Below are 19,794 nucleotides of genomic sequence, written 5' to 3'. Positions count from 1 at the left end.
CAAGATACGGGATAGTTCTAGAAACAAGAGAGCGTGAGAATTGTCACGTGATCTCGATGACGCAACAGTACACATCATGTCTAGCTGAGAACACACAGTTAAGATCAGAACTGTAAATTTTATCCATAAACATGTTCTATTTTCCTACATTAAACATTCACTTTGTTTAGAAATTTTTTTACCATTGTAGCAATTAACCTCTCTTGAAGTAAGTTTTAATGAAAAAAAGAAACTTGAGAGAAATTATGTTGGTCAAGTCATTTGTAAACCAACAATCCCTAACAATACTTCTTTCAAATGTACATTAGACCTAAACCCTTTTATGAAGATTTACAAAAAAAAAAACCCACAAACATGGTTAAACGGCCATTAAGAGAGATATAAACGTTTATAATTTAGAATTGTTGAGCAAAGAAAATTACAGAGAGTCAGTAACACGTACTGTCTATGTGGTTACTAATAATCAAATAGGAGAATTTACAATGGCATATCATGGCTTACACCTTGGACTTTCCAATCTGCAGTGGGCGTGCTAAAACTTGAACTATTTTATGTGAAATATAATGAATACATAAGTCCAGTAAAGAACATTTTCAAGGATAGAACACATTATAACAATGTGTTTTGCATTTCCATTAAAGCAAAATGATGAACAGTTACGAAAGCTGTCAGAAAATGTTAAAGTGGCTGTATAAGTGAGAAATTGGTTTCGCCCGTTGTTATGTGCATCAGATATTGCACTGTCTTAATCAAGTAATTCAAAGGTGCTTAATCAATGTTTTTCTGCAATAAATGTTTATTAAAGTCACGTTCACTTGTAGGCGGTGTTTTAATGTTTGTGTTGAAGAGTTTATTTATGAAATTAGGTAGGCCTTTTTTATTTGTTTGTTTTTGTTGTTATGCACAAAGCTACACAGTGGACTATTTATATTGTGCTCATCACAGAAATCAAAACCCGGTTTTTAGCGTTATGTTCCTTCGCTTCAGATATACTGCTGAATCAGTGTAAGGCCTGTAGGTCTAATATACTGTTACGACAGTGGGGGGGTCGCTACGACAGCGGGGTCATGTGACGAATATTCTAGAAGATTCGCTAGTGTGTTGCAACAGCGTTGCGTCAACTGACGCTGGTAGCACGTGTTGAGAGTCTTAGAAGTTTCTAGTCTAGCGCACTTATATACGATAATACTGCCTGTTCAGTGAGAGAGACAGACGGAGTCGAAGCAATAGTGGAGACAGAGACGTAGCGGAGACGAAGCAGGCAGAGAGAAAGAAAGACAGCGGTTACGGTCGGCGGAAACTGAGGATAGCAGACACAGAGATCGGAACTATAGTTTGCGGGGACGGACAATTATGACTAAGCGCGATAGAAAGTGAGTGAATTGTTGTGAACTATAGTGTGTGTAACTGTGAAAATTCAGTACATTACAAAGTTGTATTGAGGAAGAATAAACAAGTTTTATAAAGAAAGGACTTGTATCGTAGAAGAATTAACAAACAAACATACAGAGACATAACAATAGGTAGATGATTATCTGAGTACTCACACACAAGTCAAATGACCAATATGTGTTGTGAAGTTGGGACTTATTACGATTGTACCTAGTGTACACACCTCCTCAATCATTGGTTTCTATGGGTCAAAACCAACTGTGGGAGAAGGGCATTTGTGTTAAGTATGTGTGCATAGTCCCTCTACCATCAGACACTATGGGTCCCATTCCAGTTGCAGGAGGAAGGCACTGTATTGGACACAAGTAAGATGGATACTTATACAACCACTACTCAACCATCAGACTCTACGAGCCCCTTGCCTGCTGTGGGAGTAGGCTGTGTGAGCAATACACAGTTGAATAATAATGAATATCAACTACTCTGCCATCAAATACTGAGACTTCATGCCATTCAAGGAATAGAAGTAATGATAAACAGAGATATATGTAAAAGCTGGGTACAGTGATATGTGTCCAAAATCCACTTGGAGATTGTAAAGTATCTATATGAAATAGGGTGAATTGCACTACACTCTGGAAAAACCCCTGCTTCACTTCTCACTGTAGATGTACACGTGTTCTAGCCTCTGGTATTTAGGTCTCAACTGGTGAGGATTCTCCAAGTCCCCCACAACAGTGGCAGGGAGCTACTAAGTGACCAAGGGTCTTCCATGTTCCACTCGAGTGTGGGGAATTCACAAAGGAGAGATCCAGAAAATGTGCCCAGATCCCAATTGAGTGTATTTCAGAAAGATTCTTCAGTGTAGGTAGTGCAATGGGTGACCATAAACCCCTATTTTTAAAAGCCAGCAGGTGTTAGTCAGATGAACAACTCTGATACTGGCTTTTCCATGACAATCCATGAAATGGGTACAGTCTGGATTGGAGTACTGAATTTTATATAGTATTACTATGCGTATAACTCCAGTGGTCTTGTGAAACACCCTACCTCACAGTAAGCTCAGATTAAGCCAGGGTGGATGGTACAAGTGTTTTCCATTATATAGGCTTGATGCAAATTTTGAGTATGTATACCCTGGAAAGCAGCACTAGCTGCCTAGTGGGATCTGAAAATAGAATGAAGGTCAAAAAGAAATAAGTAAATAAATACTCTTTTCTGGTAAAGGTGCAGAGTCAACTGAAGAATGGGCATTTGTGGAAGTCTGTATGCTGCTGGAGGTCCGACAGCCAGATGATGAAAACAGTTTGAGATGAATGAGTGTGGGGTAATCCACATGCCAGCCAAGAGAAAGACCTCAAGCAGTTAATGGGGAATCTGCTGAGAGGAGACACAAAATGGTCATTGACTATCCACATCTAAGAAAAACTAAAATATTTTGATGAGTTGGAAGATCCATCTGGAAAGTGTGGAGGGAGAAAGAACTCTAGTAGATGAGGATGCTCAAGGAACATGAAAATGGTGTCAACAAAATCACAGCCAAGGGAACAAGCTTGGAGAAATCACCAGAACATCCATAAATGAGGGAGCTGAAGGGAAGGGGAATGAGAGAAAATATGGGACCACCTTCCTGAGTATCCAAAGTCTTGGGAAGAAAAAACAGTCAGGGTAGAGAAGAATGTACATGCAGGGGAAATGGATCAGAGCAGAGTTGCTAGGGCAGAAATCAGGACAACAACAAGCACTTGTAAGATTGATATGTTTTGTTATGAATTTTGTGCAAAGCTACACAAGGGCTATCTGTGCTACTTGTAAGAAAACGAAGAAAAAAAGTTTAAAAGAGAGGCAATAGAGGGAGAGCTACAATGGGTTCAAAAAGGGTAAATAGTGAGGGCATGAAGAATGACATTCAATTCCCAGTTAGGCAATGGAGTGGGAATAGAGAGCTTGTACAGTAAAAAGGAGCATAAGAGAGTGGTGAAGACAAGGGAGGGAAGAAAAACAATGCAGAATTGGAATGTAGTGGACAGGGCATCCCAATACCCCAGAACAGTAGACACAGACAAACTTCAGTCAAATAGCCAAGTAAAGAAAGAGGTGAGGTGATGTAAGATATGTTGGGGCCCATGACAGCCAGGTGGTTAGGGTGCTTGAATTGCAATCTAAGGGTTGAGGGTTCAAATCCTATCCCATCAAACATACTCACCCCTTTCAGCTGAGAGGGCATTATAATATAATGGTCAATCACACTATTTGTTGGTAAAAAAGTGGGTGGTGATACCTAGCTGCCTTCCCTCTAGTCTTTCACTGTTAAATTAGGGACAGCTAGTGCAGGTAGACCTCGTGTAGCTTTGGAGGAGGGTTTTGCTGCATGGTATGTCATCTTGCAATAGCACAAATTCACGTGAACTTTATGTGTGAGTTTTCACAAGGTTGGTGGCATGCAAATCTCTCAGGCAGATTAGCATGACTTCAAAAGGAAAATAGATTTCTATGTACAGAGGTGGGTGATCATATCGAAAGTGAGATTCAGGTTCAGTGAACCTGATAACCTACTCTTAGACCTACATCATGCCTGTAAGACCTTCCAGGATAATTTTAGTGCAACTTGATAGGGGGCTATACCATATAGAAAGGGACAATCCTAATCCACTTGCCTAGTTTGGTCCTGCTAGCTCCAGAGCTGTGGAAGGAATTAACTAAACATAAATATATATGTACAAAGCTACAAGTATAACTTGCTTAGGAAATAATCATCAACCAACCACTCAAACACTCAGAAATGGCTATTAAATCAATGTAAAGACTTATGGACACTGTAATTAACCAATCAATTTTAACATCTAGTGCCAATATAGAGATTTTGATAAACTATAAACAGTAATCTAAACATGACCTCAGACATACATTTTGGGTCATTATAGTGGTTTCTCATACGCTTATAATCATCAACCATACATCATCTTCTAGGTCATTTTAATGATTTAAGTGCACTGTATGAATTAATTAAAAATTATTTTTTAGGTCAATATAATGGTTTAGGCACTATACAGATAATGAAATATTACCTCATTGGTAAAAATTCAAATTAGGTACAGTGTAATCAAAACTACCAATTTGATCAATACAAGCAGCTATGAAATTGTATCCATTCATTTCTAGCTGTCATATTGAGTAACATAAAGGATTTGGAACCAGTCATTCAAATCTGATATCTTGGTTAATATATAAAGGGTTGGGTAACAACTAATAATCATTTCAGGCCGTTTACTAGTAAGTCCACTCGACTCTTCATGGATTTTATTTTATTTCATTTTAAAATTCCATTTAAGCATCTTCTTCAGAAGAGCTGAAACTTGTGCACATGGACCTGCCTTTCTCCATTCTCACCATCACCTCCTGACTAACATCATCACCACACGATGTCAACAACTGCACATGCTCCACCTCGGACTGGGAACAGATTCTTCCCCACTTGGCCTGTGTCTTCATCTGTCACAGCTTAACACTCCTCATTCAGTGCATTTCACCAAACACTTTAAACCCAGAGGCTAACTCATTCTACCTTGGACAGCATTATTAACTTTCTGAACTTCCCAGGTTATCTTTCAGTCCCCAAAGTTCACCTTGGAGACTGAAAGTTTTTAAAATTTACATCCCTGCTAAGAATTTTGGTATGGTTTGGTACAAGTCATTTCAACCTATTATCATAGTTAATAAATAGGGTTAGGTAACAGCTATTGGTCAATTAAACCTATCATCTTAGTTAACCCAAAATGGGTTAGGTAACAATCACTAGTCTTTTAAACATGACTTTCTTGGTCAAAATAAAGCTTTAAAAACAATGAAACCAACCTTTCAAGTACCTCAACTTCACTGTTTACACCCCAATAGTTATATTGAGCACTGATGAAAACAAGGTCTTCAATAGATGGGCTCTTTACTTCACAACCTGCCATAGGATTATCAAACACATTTTTTGTGATCAGTAAAGAAGAAACACCAAAAGTTGATAACAAAAGTGATGTTCCTTCACTGGAAAAATTGTTGTTCTCAAAAATATTGCTCACTATGCTAACATTAGAATGGTTGTCCAAGTTATCTTCCCTGTGGGCTAAGAAGACCAATGTTAGCTCTGTATTCTCCAAGAAAGCATTTCTTTCTATCTAAATGTAAAGAAATTATAAATTATCAGTAATATAGGTCAAAATTCTTTCAAAAATCTCTATCAGTAGATGTTAAAATGCCTGTTACATGTCTCATATGTAATATACCCACTTAGTTCTTTTCTTTCCAAATGTGCAATATCAAGCAGAGAGATAAATTTCATAATTTGTATAGCTTGTCAGTAAGATAAAAAACACACTGGCTTCTTAAGTAAATGGAAAAGTCTACTTTTAAATCTGTAATAATGATTGAATGTAATAAGTACTTACAGTAAGGTTGTGATTATCACCAAAGTCTAATTATTAATTACTATACACTGATTATGAACTACTATTTATGCTCCATTTTGGCTGCTAATCTGCTGCCATATTCAGGGAAGCCCTTATAAAGGCACTTTCTGTAGTGGCAAAGGCTGGGATTTGATCCTGGGTTTTCTTGATAGACAGGTTAATGTAACATTCACTCTTCTTAAGTCTCTCCCATTAGAAGTTGAATCAACTAACTTAGTGGAATTCTTTCAAGAACAGAATCCAGGTTTTGCAGACTTATATGCTATGTCAACTGAGTGTGCTACTGTATCAGTTAGGTGAGTACAGATGACAACTTTTATCTTTCACTTTCTCGTGTGTGGTTCATATTCCATTTAATTGTATGATCTTCATCTCTTTTAGTATGCAGATAGATCAATATTACAGAATCTTTTATGTATTATACTCTTGAATTCTAGCTTCTGCCCAACTTGTTTCTTGAATATATTGGAACCTATACTCATGAGGGATTCTGCAAATGGGGCTGTTGCTCTCCACTGGGTCTTTGGGAGTTTGGTGTGTACTAACTGTGATTGTATTCAGAATCCATGACACAAAAGTCAAATGGAGTTGCAATGGGGGATTGACAGGTGTATATAGGTGAATGAGTTAACTATGATTCCAGTTCTTGCTGCCATCTTTCTTATGAAAAGAGCCACTGAATTTGAATTGTGACTATATTTTTTAATGGTACCAGAAGATGTGCCCACATTATCACAATGGCTTTTTGGTTTGGGGGCTGGAAGATTCTTTTTTGAAACCACACCCTTCACTTAACAGATGAGGACATTGCTATTTATTGGTTGGGTGTGATTTCAGAGCTTATTGCTGTCTTAAATTCTCTGCTATGGAAGTTTTTTCAACTTCCATTGAAAATGGTGAAGAATCCATATTCGAAACTTAGCATCCTTTGGCTCTAAATCATTTATTAAACTCACTTTATGAATACTTCTCTTTAGAAAGGTACTTTATATAGTTCTGAAGCCATAATTCAACATGTGATGGCTTTCCACTGTCAAATGGTTAGGAAGTTGCCATGAACAAAATATATGTCCTAAATATATCACCTATAGTACCATGGCTTGCATCTGTAGTTACATATTGCTGCATTAGCAAAGGTGAATCATTCTTATAAAATGAATTAACATTCTATATATTTTAGATTAACATGCTGAACCAATATATATAAAAAAATAATAGCTGTTACACAGTAACATTTACTGAAAATGCATTGTAGACTTAACCCAATCAATTTCTATTTCAAATTACTGATATACTGTCAAATAATTAGGAGGACAAATTAGTTTTGAAATTTCTGAAATACTTTTCCAAAACAACTGGATGAAATGGAGATTCATATAAAAGGGACCTAGCTTAACAGCTTATGTAACTTAATAAATACCAGAAATTATATTTTTTTCTTAATCAGCAACTGATTTTATTTCTTTGCAACTATAAGTAGAAAACTCATTTTGTTGCGAGTAGCTTCTATTTCATTAACAATGGAATGACATTAGCCTTCCACCAACTGTAAACTATGGTAGATCATCAAATGTATTTGTTTATTGCCAATTACAAGTATAGAGAAATATTGTTAGCACACTCATATCAATTTACTTGTAAATCTTGACTTAAGTATGGTAACTTACAACACCAACTAAAAAGTCAAGTGCAATGGTAGTAATATAGTGTCACTAAAATTTACACTAATTAGTAAAACCTTGTAAGAAGATTGTACATAGAAGATTGTAATGAGTAGACAGTAATCTCCTAAAGCCTACATTAATTAATAAAACTTCTTGTTGAATCTTCATAATTTATAAACAGAAACATCTTCACACCAATTCATTCATATAGAAAACTACAAATACTTTTCAAGCAAACATTTCAACCTAAACCGAATCTGAACGCTGTCCTATTAGCATTTGAATTTTCCTTTCTTGGTAAAAAGAGTTAAATCTTATCTTCAAGTCAAACTTAATAAAATAATAACAATGCTAATTAATTATTATAACCATCTTCCAAGTGAAATAAGTGTTTGTGAGAAAAGATCAACTAGTGATTTCCCTATATTTAAGTACCAGATATTGCTGGCCCAGCATGGCCAGGTGGTTAGGGCACTCGACGCCCAATCTGCGGGTCGCGGGTTCGAATCCCCGTCACACCAAACATGCTCGCCCTTTCAGCTGTGGGGGCGTTATAATGTGACGGTCAATCCAATTATTCATTGGTAAAAGAGTAGCCCAAAAGTTGGCAGTGGGTGGTGATGACTAGCTGCCTTCCCTCTAGTCTTATACTGCTAAATTAGAGACGGCTAGCGCAGATTGCCCTCGTGTAGCTTTGCACGAAATCCATAACAAACAAACAGATATTGATAAAAGTGTGATAATTGTAAGACTTACACAAATAAGAATAGGTGTATTTAGATGAGCACAGATAGTGTTTTTTATTTCTTTTAGTTTAGACATGCTTACCATGTACATGTTTCTAGTAATGTCTGTAACTTTTAAAATAGAATGGTGGTCAAAAAAATATAGCTAGATCATTTTCACTAAAGTTACCTATTGTGCTATGTCATTCCTCTTTAGCATAATATGCACTTCCTTGTGGTAAAGATTACTGTACAGTGGAATACATTATGTAAAGACAGTAATATTTTTCATTCGTAGGTCAGTTAATACCTTGAGGATATATATATATATATATATATGCATATATGTTTTTCTATTGGAATGACCAACAGCAACATTGGTAGTGCCTGTAAACTGAAAAGGATGGCATTATGAAATGTTTTATGCATTGCTGTGCTCTCCCAGTTTGATACAGATATATTTGCGATTACAGTCAGTCAGTATGTAAGACAATTTTCTCTAAAACACTAAAAGCTCTGTGCAGTCATTTCTTTGATTCTGTTTGCATTTAATAAAGATTGTTTTACTCTTTGTTACATTGTGTTCAGTCTCTTATTTGCTTAAAAATCAAGCCAATCAGATTTATTTCTATATATTTTCTTTTAAACATTAATTTATTTGCAGATACTACTTATTCTGTTTGGGAAATCAACAACATTTGTGTACTTTTGCCTTACATGATCATGCATAACATAATTAAACATCACTAAAAGTTAATGTCATAATGATTATTTATATAAGAATTATGGCCAAGAATTATGAAAAACTCAAAAGAGAAGTATTAGGATGTAATGAAAACATTCCAGTCAAATTATCTTCAAATCTGAAAATGACAGAGTTTAGGCTTTCATTTTAATTCATCAGAACCTTAATGAGGTTTCTTCAGAAAGTGTGATTTAAAGTGTACTTACCAATGTTTCTGCACCTGAAAACTCCATATGAAGAACTGATTCTGAATACGAGTTTCTCCAGATCTCTTTCTTGGTATTACCACTGAATAAATTTTGTTTTATGTTAATTTTAGAACTATTGTCAAATTGAACATTCACGTACACTGTTGTACCTCTATTCTCAGTAAAAACATTATTTGATATTTCCAACATTACTTGTGGGCTGTTCCTGTTTGCATACATTTTAACTTGAAGAGCATCATCATTGTTTTCATGGAAAGTGCAGTTAGTTAAAACAACTTTAAGATTTGGGATTTCAACGTTGGTGTAATAACTGTAGAAATTACTTTGAACAGAGACAGGATAATTATTTTGCTCAAACACACAGTTCTTCATCACTACACCAACAGATTGTCCAGCTGTTAAGTAGTCATCATCAAACAAAGAAGCTCTTTTTTTTCTTTGATGATGAAAAACCACTTCATTAATTTCTTCAGAGTCATATATTTGAAGACCATTATTAGACACATCCCTCTTAGTAAGTTGTGACATTTCATATTCTTCAAAGGGATATTCAGTAAAAGATAAATTGTGATAGGCACAGGTGTAGGTATAGTCTTCCAAATAAACATTTAAGGGATTACTTCTATAACTTTGAACATTTCTGAATAAGCTGTTGTAAAGAAGAAAAATGCCTGGAACAAACTGAACTGTTACACCATATCTACAATCTATAAAATTAGCATCGCTGATTATAACAGATGCACACATTCGTGAATTTATAGTCATTGCATTAGACTTTGTTTCTCTTACAGTGCAGTTATATATGTTTATGTCATATTCTGTGTCTATCTCTATTCCGTTTCTTTCACATAAAGAAATCATACAATGTGAAAGAGATATGGGCCCGTTTATGTTTCTAGCTTTAAGTCCTGTATCCCGGATTCTGGTGATGGTAAAATAATTCAGAACTGGAGGGATTCCTTGTATATCTAGAGCTGTAGATGCATTAAAAATGTCCACATATTCTAAAGAAGAATTTCCTCCTAGAAACATGAGAAGTTTGCAAATTATTTAAAAAGTTCACTTTCCTACATTAAAATGTTAATATCAATTAGAAAATAGTAAATGTTTATTGAATGAACACAGGAAATTTCCTGATTCTTTAACAATATTTCTCTGTTAGCAGCTGTTCTTTATGTAACAATTATAAGAGAGCTATCCTTCAAACAGAATAAAAATGTTGAAAATACATGTAGTCTGTTACAAAAACAAATAACAAAACTCAACTCTTATCCATGATAAGTGTTTTATTAAATAAAATATGCTTAAACATTTCATTTGTTGGTGCAATATCAATCAGTTATATTAAATTATACATTAAACATAATCCAGAAAAACAGTTTCTTCTTATACATGCAATGTTATCATATAACTTGCTTAGTACCATGGCAATATGATCAAAATACAAATTAATGCCTAATACAAGGTTCTGTTTAATTTTATTTAATAAAAGATCTAATAGTTTTTATCCTTTTGTTTCACTTCAAGATGTAAATTTTACATCATATAAAAGTAAAAACATTAACCTCACTGTAAAATAAACTATGCTGCTTAAATTTGGAAATTCAGTATATTTATAGAATGCAACAATTCTGTAAGCATTAGTGTATCTTTTCCAATCTCTACTTCACTTTCTAATTTCTATCTTATTCTTTAATCTCTAACTTTCTAATATATATTCAAATTATATGTTGTTTATAATGTCTAGAGAATATATAGTTCTTATAGGGTGGTTAGTTTTATGGATACAGCAATTCAGCATGTAATATTAAAATGACTTTGGAGCATCATGAGTCACTACATCATTACTATCCACATCATTATATCTGGTCATACTCTATATTATGATTAGGCATCTTGACAATAATAGCCCTGCAGCATAGTTTCCACTGCAAAATACATCATCATAAGGCTGTCATGTTTAAAGCACACTCCTCCTCTCTACAGCTTTCTTAACCCATCTAGTGTACAAGGATGATGGTATCCCAACACCCATTTCAACATTTCCATCACAAAGACATCCAAAGGCATTACATCCATTAACTTTACCATTACATCTTAATATGGAATAGCATGAATACCCATGTAATTCTCCATCTGCTTGAGGTATGCAATGGTTAAATGGATATCTAGTGGTAGCAGTTTGTTTACATGTTACTTGTGTCACTTTTCCAGCTAGGGATCCTTTTTGATTATGTTTCAAGCTGCTGCCTGGGGCAGGTGGATGGCTTTTGCTCTCAATCCTTGTGTTCATCTTTTCCTAGCTGTTACAAGATGCTGCACTTTGCTTACCATGACTAGGATATGACTTGCTGGAGGTATCTTTCTGGATGGTCCTGATGCTCCAAGTTGTAAATCCTCAATTTAAACATATCTTTAAATCCTGAGTGTATAAACTTTTCGTGTTGGAAAGGGTTGTTACACACCTTTCTTAGAAATAAGAAATATTTAGTAACATCAGACATCCTAAGAAACACTAAATAATGTCAAAATGTAGTTCTGATACATTCTGTTTCAATGAAACTTTATATCAACTGTGTTTGTCACATGATTTGCTGATTTGCATATTCAAAATAATTTTAATGTAGAATACTTATCTCTATGTAATCTATGTGTGATAATTCAAGGATAAATCTGCATACAATCACCCAATCTCCACAAAAATGAGAGATTTTGGATCTAATATACAAAAGGAGATGTGTAATAATTTCTTGCAGGTGAAATAAAAGTGTTAAAGTTTAAAACAAGGTTCTAGGATATTTCTTGAAAAAAAGAAAAAAAGAGAAAAGTGGCTAATTGTAAAAGTCGAAAGGACTAATGAGAGTTAACTAATGAGTGTTAACTTACATAATAAGCAAAAGTGATAGATTATAACTTAGCACACAGATAACACTTCACCAACCAATCTTGACTTTCTCAAAAAAACAAAATGCTCCAAAGCTCAGGATCCATCTTTTTAGAAAATTGCCAAAACTGCACTAACAGTATACTGTCTCTATAGTTGAACAATCAGAAAATTGGTCACTATTTCACAAAACAGTACATGGTTTTCTGAAATGGCAGAGCTACAAAAAGTAATAACACCTTAGGTTTGGTTTTTAGGCATTACCTCAACCAACTTTTTGAATAATACCTCATTCTCAAGAGCACAAGAGAGGAAGAAACCTTGAAGGAATGGAAGACAAAAATTAGCTACAATTTCTGCAATAATTATATCCTGATCACTAACACCAAAACTTTTGCTTGATCTAGTGATATTTCAGGATAAATCTGCACACATGGAAAGACTTAAGAATTTTGTTGATAACAAGGGCAAACATATATATATTAGGTCATCAAGAAATTAATGTCATGTTTTGGAACACTTTCATTAACCACCCCCCCAAAAAACATACATCATGTATAATAGTTAAACGAACCACCTAAACATCATGTTAGTGTAGCCTATATAATGTGTAAAGTTTAGTATACTCTAATCCCTTATAGTGATGGCACATGATGAGATACCCATTCGGCATGTAATGCTGTTTGAATACAAGAAGGGAAACAATGCCTCGGCAGCCACAAATAATATCAAAGAAGTTTATGGGAATGTTTTGAATGTTCATAAGGGTCAACGATGGTTCAACAAATTTCAATCAGGTGACTTTGGCCTTAAAAACTGTGATGGCAGGGGCTGACATGTTAGAATTGATATTGATGATCTGAAGATGCTTGTTGAGTCTAACCCAAGGTAACACACTCATGGAATGGCCTTGAAATAGCATGTCTCTCATGAAACAATACATAAACATAAAGGTGGTGTTTGAGTGCCTCACAAACTCTTCGATGATCATCATTTCCAAGGTGTGAATGTTGCTTCATCTATTCTAGCGCATAATAAGTGTGAACCATTTTTGGACAAATTGATTCTCTATGCATATAATAAATGCCAAAAACAATGGCTCAGTCCTAGACAAAAAACACTTCTGACCCCAAAATCTGGACTCCATCCATAAAAAAGTGATGCTTTGTATTTGATGGAACATCAAAGAAGTAATTCATTTCGAACTCCTCAATCCACAGTGAACTGTCAATGCAGAGATCTATAGTCAGCAACTGGAACATTTAAATCAAGCCCTTCATCAGAAACACTCTTCACTCATCAATTGAAAAGGTGTACTCCTTCTACATGACAATGCACATCCACATGTGGCATGTTTGATGCAACACAAGATTATGGAATTGAGTTGGGAAGTTCTCCCCCACCCACCATATTCTCCAGATATGGCATCATCAGATTACCATCTTTTCCATTCGCTGCAACACCATCTTAATGGGAAAGCTTATGCAAATGTGGAAGGTGATAAAGAGGACATCGACATGTTTTTTGCTTCAAAGCCAAGTGATTTCTTTAATCAGGGCATTAACAACCTGATTGTAGAATGGAAAAGCATCATTGATAAGAATGGAGACTATTTCATTTAATAAATGTTTTTTTTATATATATCAGTTGTTCAGGATTTTTCCTCTAGAAAAAAAGGGACATTAATTTCTTGACGATTTAATATATACTGCCAAAGTAGTTTTACAGAAAAATTCAGCTCAACACTAGAGATTGAGTAGGGGCAGATTGGCAGAACGCTCTCTGTTATACCTTACAAGATGCAGATCTAGGGAGGTAACACCAACCACATTCTCCATGTAGCTTACCAATCAGAAAACTGAATATAAAAAATACAGAAGTAGTGACACTCATAGAACAGTACTCTGTACACACAATAAAGTATAACGCAATATAACTCTTCCATAAAACAGGAGATGAGTTCATTGACTGGATATGATGCAGAAATAATGTGGTATGCAAGCATATCATGTGTTAGCTACCCTCTTGTCTTAACATAGTTTTTCAAAATTTTCATATATTCAGGTGTATGCAGTTTCAACATACACTCAGTCAGGAAGGTGTCACTATGCAGGATTGGCTTCCACATTATAATGCCTCCCTGACTGAAAAGGCAAGCATGTTCAGCTGTGGGTTTCATTCCCATGATCCATAGATTGTGAATCAAGTATCCTAACCACCAGGCCATGCCACATATTCTTCAACTTGTTATTAAATACAGGTTGCTATCTCCAATAAAGGCACCATCCTTTGTCAATGCACATTTTTGATTGTTTGTTTTAGTGCTGAACCAAGATTGTTTCATTTTATTGTGCACTGCGTGCAGTATCTTTCATTTTCAAAAGTCAATCAAAGTCAGGGATTTCAGATCTATTCCATAAAGCATTTTCTGTTAAACTTCATTTTGCAGAGCCTACCAGATCAATTTTGGAAGAAATTGGTGCACCTGATAATACCACAGTAAAACCTCAATCTCAACTTAGCACATGCTATCAACCAGATTTAGTGTGTTCCAAACTGGAACTTAGAAAAATGTTGTAGATATGAAACATATACATTAAAGGGGAGTAAGGATATAGTATTTTCATATTCTTTTATATTCTCATTACTACATTTCCTGTAATAAAGTATTTCACTTTCATTTCCACTTTATACTTGTGTCTTGTCTCTTTATTCTACCGTTACAAATCTCTATAATTGTCCTTTCACATACCAGATCCTCAAAAATCTTGTTTTGCCAAAAATCAAGTAAATGTGTACAAGATTTATTCTTGAATTATCATAAAACTAAACATATATGACAGCATAATGTGCAAATAAATCCTGCTGAATTACTAATAATATAAAACATACATCATAATTTACACATTTAAAACATGATGTATATAAAAATAAACTAAATATTAAAATCTCCTGTTTTATTGTACATATCAATGGTATTTGTATTACAAGTTTTGCTACAATGTTGATGTTAAATTATAACAAGATGGTTGTTTTACTTGCCCATAGTTATTCTGTAATTGACATGTAGTTAGTTATCTCTGCACGCTTAACTTTAAAAAAAATCATAATATTGTCATCAAATATACTACTTCAAAAAAATGGAAAAGGCAATTACTTAATATGATTTGTATAACTTGTATGCAATTAGTTATATATATATATATATATATATATTTCCCATTCTCTCAAATAAATATGTACTGCCCTTTTGGGTCATCTTGCATGTGCTGTCCATTTGGAAAGACAGAACTTTCATTTTGTCTATAAATATTATAATTTGCTTATATAATTTTTTCCTGATCACTCAAATTTTAAGATAATTTTGCTGTGCAATCAATATATATTGATGGCTGGAGTCATATTGTCAGTTTGTGATCAAATACCTTGAATAGTAAACATTCCATAATGGCTATGATCTATGTTACACCTCCTTGAAAGCCTTGCCACACAATGTTAAAATGATTGTGGTTATGTAGACTGAGGTTATGGAAAAGAATCCTCCATAACATCACCTGTCTAAAGACTGGAAGTAAGCTCTGCTGACAGACAGCATTAATGCTGAAGATAGACATAGTTATTATTGAGTATATCTTTTTTTCCAAACATGGTATTAATTTTTACAATCAATGGAAACCTCTGTCTGTTCAATTGAGCTTGATGTTACCCATGTTCTTCAGGTTGTGACTAGTGTTAAATTGTCAATGGAACTGACTTATTAAAGTGCATTCAATGAACAAATGATGTTCCTACAATGAAATTCAATTTCAACTTTGTTGTCCGTTTGATGGAGAACAAATTAATCACAAAAATCTTAATCCTTTTTTTTTAGATAGACAGACAAATTGATAGATAAACCTACAATTTATACAAATGATAACTTATTTTTAATATATAGGAACCACATGGTCTATCCAATTATTTTAAAAATTGGATTACTTCACAGAGCATGTAGGTAAATTTGGTGTTTCACTTGTAGTTGTAACATATTGCCAGTGGTTACCAATTTGGGCCTCACAAAGCTATTTTCACTAGATTAATGAAAACTGTCCAACCAACAAATAAAAGTTGCATGTAAAATCTGTAAAGAATCAACTCTGTAGTGAAAAAAAAAAGAAGTCAAAATTTAAGTTAATAAGAATTTGTATTCTATGGTGGTTTAAATTTTTTATTATATCATACATTTTGCAGGGTTGATTATTTTGGTTATTTCTTACTTTGAAGACCATGAAATATTTATACATATCTTAAAAAAATGTTTGTACTAAACATTATTTCACTTTCTGAGTGACTTGTTAAATAACAAAAAAGCGATCATTTTTCAATTCTCTTCTAATAAGTAAAGATAATACGATTTTCTTCTGTAATCTCATAGCCTAGTTGAAACAGATGATCCTTTTTTTTAAATTTTTAAATAGTTACTTGCATTATAGGATTTACTGAATTAAAATAAATATTAAGTTTTCTGCAGTTGCTTACAATTTTTAAGAAAGGGGTGCCATTTGACCATTATAAAATTTAGAAGATGATGATACTATTTTGATGACCACTAACAAGAGTGAACTTGTAAAAAAAATATTATAAATATCAACCTTTTTAATCCTAAGTTTTCTAAAGCTCATGTAGCACCTCTTTAATATAAATTGTAATTACACAGTAAGAAAAACCAGAAAGTATTTTAAAAAACTGGAATTTCAAACAACAGAAAGTTAACAGATGGAACTGTGAGAATGATAACAAACGTTTCAGAGAAAATACATATTGAAGAAAACAAAAAGAAGGAAGTTTATCAAAGTGCAAAGAAATGGAATAAAAAAGAGCTCACCATTGGCTTCATGAAACTTCAGGCCAAACCAAAAACTATCATCTGCTTTATTTTGTAAGACTATATGATAATCTTGTTCTCCAATAGCTTGAAGGATACCTAATTAGCAAGAACAAGAAAAAACTGATCACATAATTTACTCTCCAAAAATATTTCTTATCAAAGATGATCAAAAGAAATTTTATGTAACACATTTGGGATTACTAATAAAATGCAATTGTTGTTAGAAAAAATTAAACTAATTATTTCTCTTAAAGATTGTCATTTCATAACTAATAAGAAAATGATAGTTTTCACAAAAGTAAATATGTAGGTGTGTGTATACTGGGTAAAATATCACAATGATTTTACATTGGGTCTCAATAGCTTACCATTAATGTAAAGAGAAGTTCCTTGATGAAATTCCAGCGTTACTCCAGGCTTAATGATAAGTGTCTTATTCTCTGGAATCACAATGGACACAATGACAGAGTATGGTTCTTCTTTGTTATCCAACACTGTAATATTTTCTATAATTTCTCCTCCAATTGTGGTTTCATCAAAGAAGAAGGAGTTACTTTGCTCAGAAGATATTCCTGTACAATTTTCAGACTGCAGAAAGGGTAAGAGGGCAACTTTTGGTTTTGAAGGGTCATAACGATTGTCATTGATACGAGGGGAAAAGTCAATGAAATTTGGGGAACCCCACCAATTTCCAGTAGCATCTATTACTCTAAAATTATGAAAATAAGGCCCCACCTTCACCAGATAATCAGCTTCATTACTATTAAACAAATTACATGGGCCAAGTGTAACATTTACATTTTCCAGGTATAATAGTGGATCAGCACTATTGTTGAAAAGGGCATTATAAGAAAACACCACAAAGGTTTTAAAAAAATAATAACTATTAGTGTTAGTTATTGAGATTGCTTTCGGTTTGCTCAAATTAGTGAAGTAATTATGCTGTATAACAATTTCATGTCCATAATTTTGGAAATAGTATGCATTAAAATTTATATATATGGCAGTTTCTGATCCATTGATAAAATTTCTTTCAATTTTTGTGACTCCTCCCACAGATGCATCATTGAATGATATAGCATGACTTGTTAAACCTAAGAAAGTGTTGTTTATCAAGGTAACATTCTGGTAACTGTTTCTCCCTTCGAAGGACAGGAAAGAATAAATGTTTCCATATGTACCAAGCATACTTACAAAAGTGCAGTTTTCAATTAACCAATCATAAACATCTTGTGATTTTGTTTTACTAATAATTCTCAAGAAATATGAATGATATCCAGTTCTCATGAGGAACACTGTATTCTTGATAGCAGAACTCTGTGTAAAACAATCAATGAAAAAGCTTAGTTAGATTTGCAAGCTGTATAATTTGCTTAGAATTAGTATAAATAATGAAATTAATATTAATTTAAAATAAGTAGAAAAAAAAGACATTCTATACTACCCCACTACCATTATGTGCAGCAGGACCTCTACATAAATGCTAAGTTCCAAGATTTTTATTCCTATTGAAACATTCAGACTAACGGAAAATGGAGAGGGTTGTGCTTATCCACAAATTGAAACATATTTGAATACTAAATATGGAGACTTAAACTAATATAAAATACTTTTGAAAGAATGTGAAGCAATAATTCTATAATTCTACAAAAGTAGGAAATGAATGCACAATCCTTCTCAAGCCATGAAAATAAGTCAGATGAGCACACAGTCCAGGCATGCACAAGTTAAGTAGACTGTCCAGAAAAACAGTATTTGTTGACACTATTGTGATGTTGTATTTTAGGAAAAAGGTTTTATCACTATCACAGTTGGGGATAACTTTATTCTATAACATAACCCTCAGGTGAGTTACTAAATGCAAATCGGCTAAATAATCATAAAATCTCTTGTATAAAACCACCAGATTTAGAGAGAAAATAGATAGATTAAAGAGTAAATAAGACTTATAAATAGTAAAAATTTATTGGTAATTCTGCCACATCTGGCTTTTTTAGATTACTAAGAAGCTATGACTCAGTGTTATACTACAAAATTCTCTACAAATACCTACATATACCTTAAGAGAAACAGAATCCCAATCAGAAAAATGAAGTATAAAAGGAATACATAACTGTCTGTATCACCAAAACAGGTATATACATAACTGTCTGTATCACTAAAACATTCATCAATGCCACAAGATAACTTTCCCTGAGCCTCCAAATGAGAAATTGGAAAGACACTTGAAAATTTGAAAGTTCACATAAATAATCTTTAAATTATATTCTTAAAAAAATTCTGACTTTTGCATTGAATTAGACAACAAAAGAGAAAGCCAGAGCAATTTTATCTCAAGAGGAAAGAGTTAACTCCACAACTGTCTCAGAAAAGAAAACTTAAGAAGAAAAATAAATAAATAGATTTTTTGACCTAACAAACTTCAAAAAATGGAAAAAAAGGTGAACATTTTGGAGTAAAAGCTACAAACAAAAATAGGTGAAGAGACAATGTAATACACTGGTAATAATTTTAATCAAAGTATTTATAACCAACACACAAAATGGTTAAAATGAGACAATCAACACTTGTAAGTCACAGGTAATATAAAGGTCACTATCAAAGGACAACATAAAGGTTAACACAAAAACCTGACAAAGATGAAGAAAATTTGTATCAGATGATAAGAACCTTCATTTATGCTCAGCAGATGCTTCCCAGTCTTGAGGGGGAAATGTTCAGATGATGAAAGCAAAGGAAATCTCATCAGACAAAACTGATCTGTTGCTAAGTTTTAATTTTTCACATAGAACATGACAATATAGAGGCATCATCTATAATTCTAAACCCCTCCAAAAAGGTGAGTTCAATA

At 33.6% G+C, this 19,794-nt stretch overlaps 1 protein-coding gene across 1 annotated transcript in view; it reads right to left on the bottom strand.

Moving 5' to 3' along the window:
* The window catches only part of LOC106466797, a 124,056-nt gene that overhangs the window by 90,329 nt on the left and 13,933 nt on the right, over positions 1–19,794 (bottom strand). Inside the window, exons 4-7 of the mRNA XM_013927100.2 lie at positions 17,312–18,260; positions 16,941–17,039; positions 9,190–10,214; positions 5,248–5,558 (exon numbers count right to left, since the gene is read on the bottom strand). Coding sequence (XP_013782554.2) covers positions 5,248–5,558; positions 9,190–10,214; positions 16,941–17,039; positions 17,312–18,260 — 2,384 coding nt within the window. The remainder of the gene's footprint in view (positions 1–5,247; positions 5,559–9,189; positions 10,215–16,940; positions 17,040–17,311; positions 18,261–19,794) is intronic.

This window comes from Limulus polyphemus, unplaced genomic scaffold (assembly GCF_000517525.1).
Source record: "Limulus polyphemus unplaced genomic scaffold, Limulus_polyphemus-2.1.2 Scaffold2383, whole genome shotgun sequence".
Taxonomy (NCBI): domain Eukaryota; kingdom Metazoa; phylum Arthropoda; class Merostomata; order Xiphosura; family Limulidae; genus Limulus; species Limulus polyphemus.
This window is presented reverse-complemented; position numbering and strand designations above follow the sequence as displayed.